This window comes from Oncorhynchus tshawytscha, linkage group LG27 (assembly GCF_018296145.1).
Source record: "Oncorhynchus tshawytscha isolate Ot180627B linkage group LG27, Otsh_v2.0, whole genome shotgun sequence".
Taxonomy (NCBI): domain Eukaryota; kingdom Metazoa; phylum Chordata; class Actinopteri; order Salmoniformes; family Salmonidae; genus Oncorhynchus; species Oncorhynchus tshawytscha.
Genome location: NC_056455.1, coordinates 15,656,522 through 15,674,211, shown reverse-complemented (window position 1 = coordinate 15,674,211; position 17,690 = coordinate 15,656,522). Strand labels below are relative to the sequence as shown.

Below are 17,690 nucleotides of genomic sequence, written 5' to 3'. Positions count from 1 at the left end.
AAGCCTGCCTTGCTGCCACACAAGGCATAGTTCTCTCCACCCAGGCCCTAACTGAGTGAGTGTTTACTCAGCCCCTGAGGGCTGGAATGGGAGGAATGGGCACCAGAGAAACCACCTGAGTGAGGGACCTTAACATACTCACTCTCCATGACAGCCTGACCCAAACACACCCAAACACTCGAGCCACTATGGACACCTAGCACACACTGAAATGCTGTGCTTTTTCACTCTTAAATGGACTAGCTTTAAATGACGGTATAAACGTTTTATTGATATCCCATACTTAACCTCTACAGAATTGCCCCATTTAGGCACATTTGTGCAGACTTAATACAGCATTTTGAACAGACATGCAATAGTTCATTGGATCAGTCTAAAAATGGACACAAACACTGCTGCCATCTAGTGGCCAGAATCGAAATGGCATTTAATTGTGACCTTTCTCTTGCATTTCAAATATGATGGAAAAAAAGATAAAAAATGCATGTTTTTTTCCCTTTGTATTATCTTGTACCAGATTAAACGTGTTATATTCTCCTACATTAATATCACATTTACACTATCTTCAAACTTCAAAGTGTTTCCTTTAAGAATATGCATATCCTTACTTCAGGTCCTGAGCGACAGGTAGTTAGATTTGGGTATGTCATTTTAGGCGAAAATTTAAAAAAGGGTCCGATCCTTAAGAGATATTTCAGACCTGTGTGACTCAATGCATGAAATTGGAACGAAACAAAGGGAATAAAATAGTACTAGTTTTATTGGCTAATATTGATAATAAGCTACATCATTGTGACGTGGTGAGCTCATCTTTCTCCCCACAAACATATCAGCAGTAACATTACAGGCTACTATCCCTTTCCTCGTTGATGGTGTAGTGTAGTGATTGGTTAAGTGTGTTAGCATGGCGTTCTGATGGTAGGGAACTCTAGCAGCTGGCAGCAGGCCCTCTTTAATCAGCTCAAACTGACCCACATTTCACATTTCTCACGGGGGATACATATCTCACACTGCAGACATCAAAGCCCTCAAGCCCCCTGACTATGAAACTATAAAGCCATTTAACATGGAGTCGAGGATCAGACACACAGCTTTCACTGGGTTACTTACGAAAGAAATCTTTCTTCACCAGGTTTTTGGCGCAGAGGACTGAAAGAGAAGAGGAGAATGAGGTGTTATTTTTAATTGTTGCAGATAGACACATATTACACACTGACAGGCTGTTGTGATCGTGTGGTTACATCACTGCCAAGGGAGAGGTTTCTGCAGGGCTGAAGTGATACACTGCTGCTCAGGGAACTGAATCGAAAAGCGCTCCATCTTGGATATGGATAGCCTTGGCTACATTACATAGGCAGCAAGAGCATTTCTTTTATAATGTGTAATGTAAGACAAGTAATGTGACTTTCAGGTGATAGAGAAAACACATGAACATATATCTTTAGCCAGACTGGATTGTGCCAGACCCTATATCTCCACATTTGAGTGTGTGTACTGATCATAAGCTGACAACCAGGTGATGACTCAATGACATGAGGAACTCCAATGTTCCGCTCCAGAAAATAGACCCACATCAACATGATTTATAGCTATAGTAGTTGATTAACAGCAACTCAACCAAGAAAGTAACTTGACGATAGTACATATGGGCACTTGTTGGCGACATGCTGAATCATAAGGCATTCGCACATGAATTCAATATGAACTATTAAAAGGGAGGGGCATACTCTTCCCCACAGCAGCCAGCCTGCAGCAGCAGAGTAGTAGATTGGGCAGATCCCCAGTGAGAACCATGGAGGGGCTGCTGAGGCAATGAGGCAGAGCCACTTAAACACCCTCCACCAGGCCTGGATGAACGGCCACCTGGGTGTCTGGAGCCACCGACACACACTCAGTCACTTACTCAGCCCCGGCCCAAGCCCAGTCCCTCTGGTCCGCTTCAGTACAGACACAGCCACAGGCAAGAATGGCCTTTCTATTGTACTTCAATTACCTTTGTGTATTTGGTCGATGTATTTTTTGGGCCATCCCGGTCACATCCCACTGATCAAAATCCACCCACTATGCTCACTACCAGCTCCGTTCAATACCACCCCCATAGATGCCAGCTGCGGTGCGACAGCCGTCCATAGCTGCCATGTGAGTCGATTTCAGATCTTTGAGAGATGAAATCTGTCTCATGTCTGTCGGGCCCCGAGGCCATTTGTGTGTCTTCTCTCTACCGAGATCCACTCACATGCAGGTGTGTCCAGACTTTACTTTGCTAACACAAATAAACAAAGGCAGGCCCATAGGGGCAGACAGCAGCCTAAGCCATTGAATCTACAACCACCGCTATTCATCTGCCCCTCCCCACCCAACCACAGCTAAACACAGGGAGAACCACAGTGCTTACACTGCATGTGAAACATAACCTGACTCCTAAATCAATTTTAGGTCTGAGCTGAAACAACGTATGAGAGGGAACAGAACACCATTTAAGAGTTCCATGGACCGAATTAAACACACAAATCACAGACCGCAGTGTGAAACACAAACATCTACACATGGTGTTTACTGATACATTCAGCACACACAAAGGGTTTCTAGGTTTAATGAAAATTACACCATTAAGATGGAGAGGAGGGAGACAAATAGGTCTTAACCGAATCTAAACCCTCTTGGGGGATGGGAATGGAGAACATGCTCGACAGACGAGGAAGAATTTCTTCCAGCAAACATCCCTGGGAATGTGTTCCGTTCCAGTGAAACCCACCTCATTACTCAAACATCTGGTATGCATCTCTCTCAGTCAGTCTCACACACACACTGTATGCCAGTCATCACACACACCACAGGCCCCTGAAAGGTTCCACAACACCTCGCTCTGCACACCCGCTCTAGCTCCAGTGATCTAATTAATTATTTACAGGCAGAGAGGTGTGAGAGAGAGAGAGAATGTCGGGGTGTGAGGTGCTGTGAGCGGGTGAGGAGTTGTAAGAATCAGGTAACAGCACTCTGTGATATCACTATTCAGGTCTGGCTTCTTTTACAACCAAATACGGGCAGAACGACATACGCTGGGTCCTGACAACTAGCTACACGTTTCTCAAAAGAAGATGATTTAATCAAAAGAAATGGACTCTCAAAGCTGGTAATTTTCTGTATTTTCACAGCTGCAGCAGAGCAAAGCTACAGGAGATGGACATGAACAGTTCAAACGTTACAGGGAGTCCCAGTGAGAAAGGGCAATGGTGAGTCTCATGTAGCCAAATGTAAACTGGCAGAGAGGAAGAGGGAAGAGAGAGGAGGCCGGTGACACAATAGGCCTGTCTGACTGTGGTAGAGAAATGACACATCACGGAACACCAGAACTTGCAGTAATGTCCCTCTGACCGGGACATGAAAACCAACGGGCCTTCTGTAAGCATACATTACACCTAGCCATCAATTCAGCAGGAAAACAACATAACACTTATACATGTAAAATATAGAACAGGCCGAATTACAGCCGAGCACAGCAGACCCAAGACAAAACCACTGAAATTACAGAGATAACCAGACAATGGCAGCAGAGAAGCCAATGCTGAGATAGACTGCAGCACATGAATGGAGCACCGGGCAGCAATCATCATCCAATGTAAGCCAACCATCAGAACATGAGAGGAGTTCTCATTACTAGGGCTCTGTAAAATCTGCCAGGTGGAGAACGGCAATGGACATTAAAACAGAATTTAACCATATAAATTGTTTTATTGAACTTAGTAGGGAATCAACTAAATGTATTGAAAATGTATTAATTTAAGCAAGCTTATCATACATAAGACATGAACAGAATACATCAGTGATGTGTATTTCCTGCAACTTTCTGAAGAGTTAATGAGAATTCCCCATCTGTGTATGCGCAGTGAGTGCGTCTACCACTTTGTGTAGTCGTTAGCGATGATGCTAATGAAAAGTCTTCTGGTAGATGGAAAGGCTTTCCAAAAAACCTTCTCAATAAAATGTTAACTACAAAGTAACCTATGCTTAAATGGATTATTTGCATCAATCTAGTGGGTATTTATTCCATGTGTAACTCCGTGTTGTTGTTTGTGTGGCACTGCTTTGCTTTATCTTAGCCAGGTCGCAGTTGTAAATGACAACTTGTTCTCAACTGGCCTACCTGGTTAAATAAAGGTGAAAAAAAAAATGTTTTGCTAATTCTACCATCACATACACTACAAAAATAACACTAAATAATAGCCTCTTGCTATGTGCTACACCCCAAAATCTACATTTATAAAAAATGTAACAGACCTCAAGTGGTCTCCTGATGTGGTTTAAGCATTGTTGTGGACTTAGAACATCCAATTTAGTTGTTTTTCTTTTTAAAAATGTTTTTGATTTTGAGAGTGAAAACCTGAAAAAAACCCAGGCCAAAACAGAAACCTTGAAAAATTAAACTGAGAATACGAAATCAGTCCAAAAAAATAAAACAGATGTAAACTCAGACACCATGGGCCAACTGCTTCTTTTTCAGTCAATATATAGCCTAACCACCAATATACGTGGTAGGATAGGTAGGTCAATGTTATGCAGGCATTGAGCAAATAGTTTGACTGGTCACGTAGTAAACTAGAGAGTGAAGACCGGCTGTAAAACTATAATGATGTACATGTGTGTAAATCTGAATGTCAAACAGCCACGCTCTTAAATGTTTCCCCGGTGATGGTTGTTTAATACTTCTCATGGTGTTACATACACTACATGACCAAGAGTATGTGGACACGTGTTCGTCGAACATATCATTCCAAAATCATGGGCATTAATATGGAGTTGGTCCCACCTTTGCTGCTCTAACAGCTTCCACTCTTCTGGGAAGGCTTTCCACTAGTTGGTGGAACATGGCTGCGGGGTCTTGCTTCCATTCAGCCACAAGAGCATTAGTGAGGTTGGACAATTAGGCCTGTTGGGCGATTAGGCCTGGCTCGCAGTCGGCGTTCCAATTCATCCCAAAAGTGTTCGATGGGGTTGAGGTCAGGGTTCTGATCAGGCCAGTCAAGTTCTTCCACACCGATCTCGACAAACCATTTCTGTATGGACCTCGCTTTGTTCACAGGGGCATTGTCATGCTGAAACAGGAAAGGGCATTCCCCAAACTGTTGCCACAAAGTTGGAAGCATAGAATCGTCTAGTTTCATGGTATGGTGTAGCGTTAATTTCCCTACACTGGAACTAAGGGGCCTAGCACGAACCATGAAAAACAGCCTCAAACCATTATTCCTCCTCCATCAAATTTTACAGTTGGCACTATGCATTGTGGCAGGTAACTTTCTCCTGGCATTCACCAAACCCAGATTCATTCGTTGGACTCCCAGATGGTGAAATGTGATTCATCACTCCAGAGAAAGCATTTCCACTGCTCCAGAGTCCAACGGCGGCAATTTTTTCACCACTCCAGCCGGCACTTGGCATTGTGCATGGTGATCTTAGGCTTGTGTGCGGCTGCACAGCCATAGAAACCCATTTCATGAAGCTCCAGACGAACAATTCTTGTGCTGATGTTGCTTCCAGAGGCAGTTTGGAACTATGTAGTGAGTGTTGCAACTAAGGACAGACGATTTTTACATGCTCTGCGCTTCAGCATTCGGCGGTCCCGTTCTGTGAGCTTGTGTGGCCTACCACTTCGCGGCTGAGCCGTTGACGCTCCTATATGTTTCCACTTCACAATAACAGCCCTTACAGTTGACCGGGGAAGCTCTAGAAGGGCAGAAATTTGATGAACTGAAAGTCACTGAGCTCTTCAGTACGGGCCATTCTACTGCCAATGTTTGTCTATGGAGATTGCATGGCTGTGTGCTTGATTTTGTACACCTGCCAGCAACGGTGTAGCTGAAACAGCAGAATCCACTAATTTGAAGAGGTGTCCACATACTTTTGGTGAGATAGTGTATTCACAAGTAGTTTCTAAATAGAAAGAACTGATAAAGTATCAGAATGTTGAGCAAGGAAGAGAACTGTGGGGGGACAGTCAGAGAAACATCCTGGAGAAAAATAATGGTTACACATCCCATCTCACCAACACAGAATATTGCATTAAACGGTCCATAAGCCACTGAAGAAACATAGCAAACACCATATTGCTGACAGAAATATGTTAGCCATATGATCCAACCAACGGAACACCCCCATTTAATCTACTTTCTATCACGATATCTTTGTTTAATGACATACAGTTAAATGATTGTCCCCATTTCCTGCCAGCACACAGAATTCTTTAAATGTATGGGTTTATAGGAAGTCTGTCCTGATGACAGGAGCCTTCCCTAAGAAAAGGAAACCGGCCAGCTTGCACCTACAGGGCGGCATCGTAAACCTATTTTTATTGGTCACGCCGGGCGCACTTTCTCATACTCACACACTGACAAATATATAGCTCTCTCCATCCAGGCACATAAACATGGCCACACACACACACACACACACATTTCAAGCATTTCGCTACATCAGCAATTACATCGGCTAAATATGTGTATGTGACCAATTAAATTTGATTTGACACACATATACATACAGAGAATGCAACATCATGGGCACTTGCACACACAGACACAAAAAGTGCTACACTCACAATCCTGGGAAAAATAGGTAGAAATGTAAAAAACATTATTTTGGTTAGTTAGAATCACATAATTTCTTTCCCGTGTCCACTTTTAACAAAATACTGTTCTCAAGGAGTTGTGATTTTTTTGCACAACCGAGTAATGTACTTGCCAAAGTGAATAAGGGTTTGATTGGGAGGGAGCTAGCTGGAGTCAAAAATGGTACAAAAAAAGTGACAATTCTAATCAATTCCACCTTATTACCCATGTGGAAGGGTTTTGACGAGATGGGATACAGCTTTTGTCATATTTTTCGTAACAGGTTAGGAGAACTTACACAGAAGGTTAAGAGAACTTACGCAGCAGGTTAGGAGTATTAACATAGCAGGTTAGGAGAATTAGGTTAAGGTTAGAAAAACTTTTCTACTTTTGACGGTCATTTGGCAAAAGCAGTTTCCCTTCTAGCATGAAATATCAAAAATATCAGCCCAGTCCAAAACCCACCCCTGGTGCAAAACTAATTTTCCCAAAATTTCTCACCCTGTCTGCCCCTACTAAGCACTCCGGAAAAACATCACGTAACCCTCTGCATCTCGGCGCATCTTAAATCCTCAGTCACCATAGCGACGGCGGTATCGAGTCAAGGCTGAGAGAAGGGTCTCTCTGTGTGTCTGTGTTTCTCATTCTGGTCGCGCTGCCGCCAGCTCAAAGACCCAACGACTGGAGTGTGACTGACAGGGAGGAAAGACGGCACAATTGAGCTGCTCACAACAGGAGAGGAGTAGGCTAATGAGTGTTGACATTTAAAACTATGAATACAGTAATGGAGAAGAATACCACACACAAACAAAAACACTATAATAGAGGTGGGCTCAGAGGCATTCCTAATTGTTGTATAGCAGTGGAATGAATTGAGTGTGGATATGACAGGGTGGACAGAGTAGACTTGTAGTGTACAGTTATTCAATCGTGTCAGCCTTGTACCAGGCGCGGCACTGCAACATCAGTCAACTAAGGTATCTGTGGGGGTGACAAAGTGAGTAATAGCTGCTGTATATCACAGCTTGAATGCTAATGATAACCACGCCACGTGCTCCTTCCCTCCATCACCAGGCTGTCCACACAGCCTTCATAGGGAACTGGCATCACATGCAACTCTGATAAATGACAAAAGCCTTTTAGGCTAACATATTCTACATTTACTCCACATTCTTATCTAAATGGCCCACAACCAAACAGCTGGAGAGGAATTTGAAGCTGCAGCTGGACATACATTCAGAAACCCACCCACACACACTTCCCTCTTACGACCCATGAAGCCTCATCTCTTAATATCCTGTTAAAGAAGTGGTATCACTTAATGTCCTCCTACAAGCCCTGAGTCATTGGCACTGACAGGAACAAACAAGTGGAACATATCTAATGACTAAACTGGAACATAACCCGGCATTCCAGCATGGGAAGCAGAGGAGTTGTGTATCCTCCTTGTGTCTGACAGTCAGTCAGTGGGTTATTAGTCACATCATAGGTTTCCAAGTCACAGACCAAACTAGGTAGCTTCCACAAAGGGGGTGGGGAGGGGGGTCAGCAAACACCACAACTTCCTGGTCTTCTCGGTCAAAATCAATGAACAGATAGGTTAGAGGCAGGCAAAGACCTTGGGGGTAAAGTTAAAGTTCCACCTATGGAGAAAGAGAAGTGGGTGAGTCGCTCCCCGGGCTGGACACAAAGAGACCCAGTGTCCGGGGACTCAATGCACCCCCACCACTCATGCCACCTGGGGAGGGAGAGGTCACATGACACACTGAATGAGCAAACAATCACTAGCCAAAACAAAATGGAGGCACTTCAGCTGGATCCCACACATCTCCTGCTCTCTCTCTCTCAAACACACACTCAAACTCTACCACTCGAATTATAACCCAGTGGGATGGAACATGGGAAATGGATGCTGTGGGGAAAAAGGGGGATTCACAGTGCTACCCTGGTGTACAGCTCTGTGGTTAACCATCACACTGGAGTGCCTGTGGAGGAGGAGGAAGTGGGGGTGTGGGAAAAGAGAACTGCCTTATAAAAAAACACCATTACCAGCCTGTCCAAAGTCAAAATCAGGTCTGGAATTTAACAAAAGAAAAAGAGGGACATGTCAAAATCAACCTCTTTCAGTATGAAATCATAATTGTGTGACCCAAAACAATAGTGCTGCTGCTGCTGCTAACCCCTGCACCACCCTTCCCCTCCACCTGGTTCCCCTAGTCCAGTGCTCTGACCCAATCCACCAGACAGTCTGACATCTCCCTGGAAAGCCTGCCTGCCAGCCTGTCTCTAGCCCTGTTTTGACTCCAGGACTGAGCGCTCTCATTCGCAGCATTGTTCTTCTGTAAACAAAAGGCTTCCTTTCCCCCCAACCACTCCTCCTTTCACTGTGCCTTAAAAAAGGAGAGAAGAAAGAAGGAAGGAGAGGGAGAGAGTTCGGATCAACAAGTGTTGGAGGTGGACCAGGTCCTAATCTGTAATCACCAATTCGCTTCCTCCTGCAGCCTGATCCATCTCCTGGTTTCCCCACTCTTGAGGGCGAATATCCCTCTGCTTCCAGCCAGCCCATTAGGCGCTGGTGGGTTCTCAAATCCGGGCCTGTCTAGGCTCTCATTCCAAGATAATGTGAGTCTTAACTGGGCTGGGGCTTCCATTGCCTCTCCACAGAGGAACAGTGACAGGACAGCATGACACACACACACACACACACACACACAAAAGGGTTCAAAGAGAATCAAGACAGTACAATAAGGTCCTCATGGACATTCTATAGGGTAGTTGTAGACTAGATCATTTATATGGCCTATGTGTTGTGTGTCATGGTATGTCTGCCATGGCTGGCTGTGCTAACATGACCGTGCCACACGCTCCAAAAAGCCCTGCTTAGTGGGACAGTTCAGTAGGTTTGCCGCTGGGCAGGACTCTTCTCTTTATGTGTGCACTCAACTCTGCTCCAGACTAAAGTGGGTTGTTTTTTAAAGACCTTGCCACACCACTTAACTGTAGACCTGAATGTAGCCTAGTTGGGCAGGGTGGGGGTTAGTGGGGGAGTGCAGAGTAGAAATTCATCAAACCCAACTCTTCAGAGCGCAAGTGTGGAAATGTGGTTGGGCCAATAGACTGGTAGAAAATATAAATATCCATCTAAGGCAATTTTTACATTTTAGGAAATCCACTTATATAAATATGCTAATCTAATCTGAAGACTTCAGCTGGGCAAATAAATGCTGATATTAAGAGTCTAGGTAGGAGCTGAGTGATCAGGGAAGAGGCTGCTAGGAAAAGCTTTAAAATTAGATGTGGGGCAAAAAACACCACCAAGATCTCATCATCTCACCTGTCACTTCAGATCATAAGGAAAACAGAGAGCAGGCTTTTAAGAAAAAAGATTTTCACTAGGCTCAAAATCATAGGAGCATTCAAAGACATGCTTCATCTCCCACACTCTAGAAGTGGAGAAGAAGTCTTCTTAACACATGGTTCTACAGTGCGATCATTTCACTCGCATATGCACTTAAATATTTTGCTGTGCAAACCAGAATTGTTTTATTTAGGCGCACCAGTGCGCCTAGATAAATTAAGGGTTCTAGCTTTAATATCTCAAATATTTGTCATTGTGCTTCTAAATTTATTTGCGTGTGCCTACATTTTTCACACGTGCTCTTTATAAAAAAGGTCAGCTTAGAGCCCTCCAACAACTAGGGAATGGAGGAAGGTGGGAGAAAACCTGCTGTGATGTACATTATGACCACAAAATAAATACAGCTGAATTGGATCCCCAGGACTACTATTACACACTGATGGACAGTGGAGCTGACATCAGGCACATCTGTCACACACTGTCAATGTAAAATGAACAGGCATGTTGGAATTACAGAGGACTCAAAATGTTCCACATACAAAAAGATCTAAAAAAACATAAACGTCAACCATCTGAGATGTGCTCCAAGAAACCTCTCATTATCATATTTAACACACCAGTGTTGAAAAGTGACGACAGATCTGTACATGTTCTGATGAGCTCAAACTAAGAACCTGTACAGTCAGGGGACATGACGTCTGGTTGGACTGTAGAGAATGTCTACCGGAGGGAAGGTGGCATTCATTGTTGCCAAACTGAACCATTCTCCTGATGAAGACAATGAGGGAAGTGATATTTAAAAAAAATATATTTCACCTTTATTTAACTAGGCAAGTCAGATAAGCACAAATTCTTATTTACAATGACGGCCTACCCCGGCCAAACCTAGATGACGCTGGGCTAATTGTGCGCCGCCCTATGGGACTCTCAATCACGGCCGGATGTAATACCGCCTGGATTCGAACCAGGGACTGCACTGAGATGCAGTGCCTTAGACCGCAGTGCCACTCGGGAGAGACAAGTCACACAGAGTTGGTAAAGCAACCTTTCACTGCTAAACCTGTCTGACCATGCAAACAAAAGGGCTGACGACATTCTTGGTGTGAGAACATGTCATCCATCTTACATCACCCTTTTCTCCATGAGGCCTTGTGTAATTGCATAAGGAGTCCACATCAACTATTTTGAGAACCAAAAAGAAGGAACACATCCCTGTGTTTTTTGCTGTATTTTTGGTACCCCTGCGTAAGTAGGCCTACATGTGTTTTTTCCACTGTGTGATACAATGTGCCTGAGAGGAAGTCATCCAGTCGAGTAAAGTCTTCCACAGCACTGATGCTTAGTGAGGAGTCAAAACAGTGAGCACTCAGCTTCTGCCAGCTTGCACCACTGTTGGCTGGGACTGGGCAGTTTAGAGTGGCTGCATGGCTCTCTAAAGCTCTTTGGCTCCTCTGCACTTTCTGATGTAGACTCATGGAGGAGAGGCCGGGGTAGAGCTACAGAGGAGAGAGGGATATTACTAACCTGTTTAACAGACATGGAGGTCCGCCATAGCCTGGAGCAGAGAAATACTACTGCTCCCTTCATTTTCCTCCCTGTGAGTTTGTTTCATAAAATGATTTCACAACTCTGTTTGAGAGGAGGGTTACATCATGAGCAAGCCACGATTTGGGCCATGCCAACCATCACACTGCCTCGAGTAGACTCTGATTCTTCTTTTCACCTGAACAGCAATGTAATACAATGAATGTGCTCCATCCCTTAACCTTGAAAGCCTATAGGTGAAGACACAAGAGGGTAACCCAGGCCCTATGTACCACCAATGATTTGGGCATAATTACATGTTTTCAAAGTAAAAGAGACAATGTAGTCCACACACACAACATGTAGGCTTGTCACACAACATGTGTATCAACATTCTTGGGAGACCCAGTCATCCTTGATTGTCAACATTATGTACAGTGAACTACAAAAGTATTGGGATAGTGACGCATTCTTTGTTGTTTTGGCTCTGTACTCCAGCACTTTGGATTTGAAATGATACAATGACTGAGGTGCAGACTGTCAGCTTTAATTTGAGGGTATTTTCATCCATATTGGGTGAACTGTTGAGAAATGACATAACTTTTTGTACACAGACCCCACATTTTAGGGGACCAAAAGTATTCACGTGTATTAAAATAGTAAAAAGATAAGTATTTGGTCTCATATTCATAGCACACAATGCCTACATAAAGCTTGGGACTCGGATGCATTTGCGGTTTGTTTTGGTTGAGGTTCAAATTATTTTGTCACCAATAGAGATGAATGCTAAATAATGTATTGTGTCATTTTGGAGTCACTTGTATTGAAAATAAGTGGATGCTACCATGACTATGGATAATCCTGAACATATCATGAATAGTGATGAGTGAGAAAGTTAGACGCACAAATATCATACCCCTAAGTCATGTTAACCTCTCAGCATTACAATAACTGGGGAGGGTAGTTATTTTTGGGGGGTTTGATATTTGTGCGTCTAACGTTCTCACTCATCATTACTCACGATTCATTCCGGATTATCAGTAATCATTAGGGATGCACAATATATCAGTGAGCATATCGGAATCGGGCGATATTAGCTAAAAATGCCAACATCGGCCCGATGTCTAGTTTAATGCCAATGTGCAAAACCTGACGTGCATACGTATAAAATACAGCGCTACGCAGAAGAGGGTTTACATTCAATGTTACATACACAGCTGGACAAGATGGAAACGGACACAGTGACAGTGGGCACCGAGGAAGAGAGGCCACGGACAGACAGCTGGACAAGATGGAAACGGACACAGTGACAGTGGGCACCGAGGAAGAGAGGCCACGGACAGACAGCTGGACAAGATGGAAATGGACACAGTGACCGTGGGCACCGAGGAAGAGAGGCCACGGACAGACAGCTGGACAAGATGGAAATGGACACAGTGACCGTGGGCACCGAGGAAGAGGACACACGGACAGACAGCTGGACAAGATGGAAACTGACACAGTGACAGTGCGTACCGAGGAAGAGGACACACGGACAGACAGCTGGACAAGATGGAAACGGACACAGTGACAGTGCCACCGAGGAAGAGGACACACGGACAGACAGCTGGACAAGATGGAAACGGACACAGTGACAGTGCCACCGAGGAAGAGGACACACGGACAGACAGCTGGACAAGATGGAAACTGACACAGTGACAGTGCCACCGAGGAAGAGGACACACGGACAGACAGCTGGACAAGATGGAAACTGACACAGTGACAGTGCCACCGAGGAAGAGGACACACGGACAGACAGCTGGACAAGATGGAAACGGACACAGTGACAGTGCCACCGAGGAAGAGAGGCCACAGACAGACAGAGCTGAAACTTCACTGCTTGACAGGTATGATGAAATCCTGGTTGAGAATGAAAAGACTGAACAAATGAACAACGAAACAACAGAGCATGTGAGTGAAAGAAATAGGTTTTGATTATGTTTTTCTGGTAATGGGGACATATGTAAATGCAAAGAAAATAACTTTTTGGTCAGTGTGGTGTGGTGTGGTGTGTGTAACCTTTAACTAGGCAAGTCAGTTAAGAACAAATTCTTATTTACAATGACGGCCTACCCTGGCCAAACCTGGACGATGCTGCGTCAATTGAGACTCCCAATCACGGCTGGGTGTGATACAGCCTGGATTCGAACCAGGGACTGTAGTGACGCCTCTTGCACTGAGATGCAGTGCCTTAGACCGCTGTGTCTGTGTGTGTTAACTATACTAGAATGCTTAAAGGCCGCTAAAATGTAAAATATTGGTTATCGGTATCGGGTTTTTTGGCAAGGAAAATATTGGATGTCGGTATTGGCTAAAAATATCGGCGCATCCCTAGTAATCATTGTATCATCCATATTAATGTAAGTTTAGAAAGTGACTCCAAAATGGCACAATACATTATTTACCATATATTTATAGTAGGCACAAAATAATCTGAAACACAACCAAACCAAACAGCAAATGTCTCCAACAAATCTGTAGAGTCATAAACTTGATGTAGTCATTGTGTGCTATGAATATGGGACCAAATACTTAAGTTTTTACTACTTTAATATACATAAGTGAATTTGTCCCAATACTTTCAGTCCCTTAAAATGTACAAAAAGTGCTGTAATCTCTAAATGGTTCACTCGCTATGGATGAAAACTCTCTCAAATTAAAGCTGACAGTCTGCACTTTAACCTCATAGTCATTATATAATTTCAAATCCAAAGTGTTGGGAGTACAGAGCCAAAACAACAAAAAATGTCACTGTCCCAATACTTCTGGAGCTCACTGTATGTGCAGCTGACAGACATTGAGCTCCATGATTAAAAACCATAAGTGAATGGCATAATCTAGCTATCTAGCTAAACCGCAACCCCGGATGATTACTCCTGGCTAGCGCTTCCACCCACTTAGCGTGAAGCTAGCCCGGCCAGCGCACCTGTACGACCACCGTAGCATACTCCTGGGCTACAATACCCGGGCCCACGACCGGTCTATCGATGTCACCGCATGAAGAGGAATAAACAGACTCACCCCATCGCGACGTCCCCCAAAGGCCAACTCTCTTGCCCTCGCTATCTCCCTGCTGGCTAACTCGGCCTGCTAACTGCTAATTTGTCTAGCCCCGGTCCGCTAACTGCTACCTTGTTTAGCCCGGGCCTATGAACTGTTAGCTTGTTAGCACAGGCCTGCTAACTGCTAGCTTGTTTAGCCCGGGCCTACGAACTGTTAGCTTGTTAGCACAGGCCTGCTAACCGTCTGAATCGCCGCGTCCCAAACACGCACCGGACCCATACTCACTTTCTATCTCTTTTTGATTTTTAATCTGTTTATACCTTTCCGGAAACCTGCCTCACCCAATGTGACACGGAATCGCTATTATTTTTAATTTTTAGAACACACTCAAGAACCTCCAGAAGCCAACCAGCTAACTAGCTACAAACTATTTAGTCATTGTTATCTTTTTTTTCAACCTGGATAACACTCGCCAGTCCAGCTCCCCTGCCCCATCCACCGCTGCCCCCTGGACACTGATCTCTTGGCTACATAGCTGATGCACGCTGGACTGTCCATTAATCACGGTACTCCATTCTGCTTGTTTATGTTTTATCTGTCGGCCCCGTTGCCTAGTCAACGCCATTTTACCTGCTGTTGTTATGCTAGCTGATTAGCTGTTGTCTCACCTACTGTTTTAGCTAGCTTTCCCAATTCAACACCTGTGATTACTGTATGCCTCGCTGTATGTCTCTCTCAAATGTCAATATGCCTTATATACTGTTGCTCAGGTTAGTTATCATTGTTTTAGTTCACAATGGAGCCCCTAGTTCTACTCTTCATACCCCTGATACCTCCTTTGTCCCACCTCCCACACATGCGGTGACCTCACCCATTACAACCAGCATGTCCAGAGATACAACCTCTCTCATCATCACCCAGTGCCTGGGCTTACCTCCGCTGTACCCGCACCCCACCATACCCCTGTCTGCGCATTATGCCCTGAATATATTCTACCATGCCCAGAAACCTGCTCCTCTTATTCTCTGTCCCCAACGCTCTAGGCGACCAGTTTTGATAGCCTTTAGCCGCACCCTCATACTACTACTCCTCTGTTCCGCGGGTGATGTGGAGGTAAACCCAGGCCCTGCATGTCCCCAGGCACCCTCATTTGTTGACTTCTGTGATCGTAAAAGCCTTGGTTTCATGCATGTCAACATCAGAAGCCTCCTCCCTAAGTTTGTTTTACTCACTGCTCTAGCACACTCTGCTAACCCTGATGTCCTTGCTGTGTCTGAATCCTGGCTCAGGAAGGCCACCAAAAATTCAGAGATTTCCATACCCAACTATAACATCTTCCGTCAAGATAGATCTGCCAAAGGGGGAGGAGTTGCAGTCTACTGCAGAGATAGCCTGCAAAGTAATGTCATACTTTCCAGGTCCATACCCAAACAGTTCGAACTACTAATTTTGAAAATTACTCTCTCCAGAAATAAGTCTCTCACTGTTGCCGCCTGCTACCGACCCCCTCAGCTCCCAGCTGTGCCCTGGACACCATTTGTGAATTGATCGCCCCCATCTAGCCTCAGAGTTTGTTCTGTTAGGTGACCTAAACTGGGATATGCTTAACACCCCGCCAGTCCTACAATCTAAGCTAGATGCCCTCAATCTCACACAAATCATCAAGGAACCCACCAGGTACAACCCTAACTCTGTAAACAAGGGCACCCTCATAGACGTCATCCTGACCAACTGGCCCTCCAAATACACCTCCGCTGTCTTCAACCAGGATCTCAGCGATCACTGCCTCATTGCCTGTATCCGCTACGGAGCCGCAGTCAAACGACCACCCCTCATCACGGTCAAACGCTCCCTAAAACACTTCTGTGAGCAGGCCTTTCTAATCGACCTGGCCCGGGTATCCTGGAAGGACATTGACCTCATCCCGTCAGTTGAGGATGCCTGGTCATTCTTTAAAAGTAACTTCCTCACCATTTTAGATAAGCATGCTCCGTTCAAAAAATGCAGAACTAAGAACAGATACAGTCCTTGGTTCACCCCAGACCTGACTGCGCTCGACCAGCACAAAAACATCCTGTGGCGGACTGCAATAGCATCGAATAGTCCCCGTGATATGCAACTGTTCAGGGAAGTCCGGAACCAATACACGCAGTCAGTCAGGAAAGCTAAGGCCAGCTTCTTCAGGCAGAAGTTTGCATCCTGTAGCTCCAACTCCAAAAAGTTCTGGGACACTGTGAAGTCCATGGAGAACAAGAGCACCTCCTCCCAGCTGCCCACTGCACTGAGGCTAGGTAACACGGTCACCACCGATAAATCCATGATTATCGAAAACTTCAATAAGCATTTCTCAACGGCTGGCCATGCCTTCCGCCTGGCTACTCCAACCTTGGCCAACAGCTCCTCCCCCGGCAGCTCCTCGCCCAAGCCTCTCCAGGTTCTCCTTTACCCAAATCCAGATAGCAGATGTTCTGAAAGAGCTGCAAAACCTGGACCCGTACAAATCAGCTGGGCTTGACAATCTGGACCCCCTAATTCTGAAACTATCCGCCGCCATTGTCGCAACCCCTATTACCAGCCTGTTCAACCTCTCTTTCATATCGTCTGAGATCCCCAAGGATTGAAAGCTGCCGCAGTCATCCCCCTCTTCAAAGGGGGAGACACCCTGGACCCAAACTGTTACAGACCTATATCCATCCTGCCCTGCCTATCTAAGGTCTTCGAAAGCCAAGTCAACAAACAGGTCACTGACCATCTCGAATCCCACTGTACCTTCTCCGCTGTGCAATCTGGCTTCCGAGCCGGTCACGGGTGCACCTCAGCCACACTCAAGGTACTAAACGATATCATAACCGCCATCGATAAAAGACAGTACTGTGCAGCCGTCTTCATCGACCTTGCCAAGGCTTTCGACTCTGTCAATCACCATATTCTCATCGGCAGACTCAGTAGCCTCGGTTTTCGGATGACTGCCTTGCCTGGTTCACCAATTACTTTGCTGACAGAGTTCAGTGTGTCAAATCGGAGGGCATGCTGTCCGGTCCTCTGGCAGTCTCTATGGGGGTGCCACAGGGTTCAATTCTCGGGCCGACTCTTTTCTCTGTGTATATCAATGATGTTGCTCTTGCTGCGGGCGATTCCCTGATCCACCTCTACGCAGACGACAC

General features: G+C 45.1%; 1 protein-coding gene across 1 annotated transcript in view; it reads right to left on the bottom strand.

Annotated features, from left to right (window-relative positions):
• The window catches only part of LOC112234607 (E3 ubiquitin-protein ligase SMURF2), a 60,550-nt gene that overhangs the window by 27,923 nt on the left and 14,937 nt on the right, over positions 1-17,690 (bottom strand). Inside the window, exon 2 of the mRNA XM_042307526.1 lies at positions 1,111-1,149. Within this exon, the coding sequence (XP_042163460.1) occupies positions 1,111-1,149 (39 nt within the window). The remainder of the gene's footprint in view (positions 1-1,110; positions 1,150-17,690) is intronic.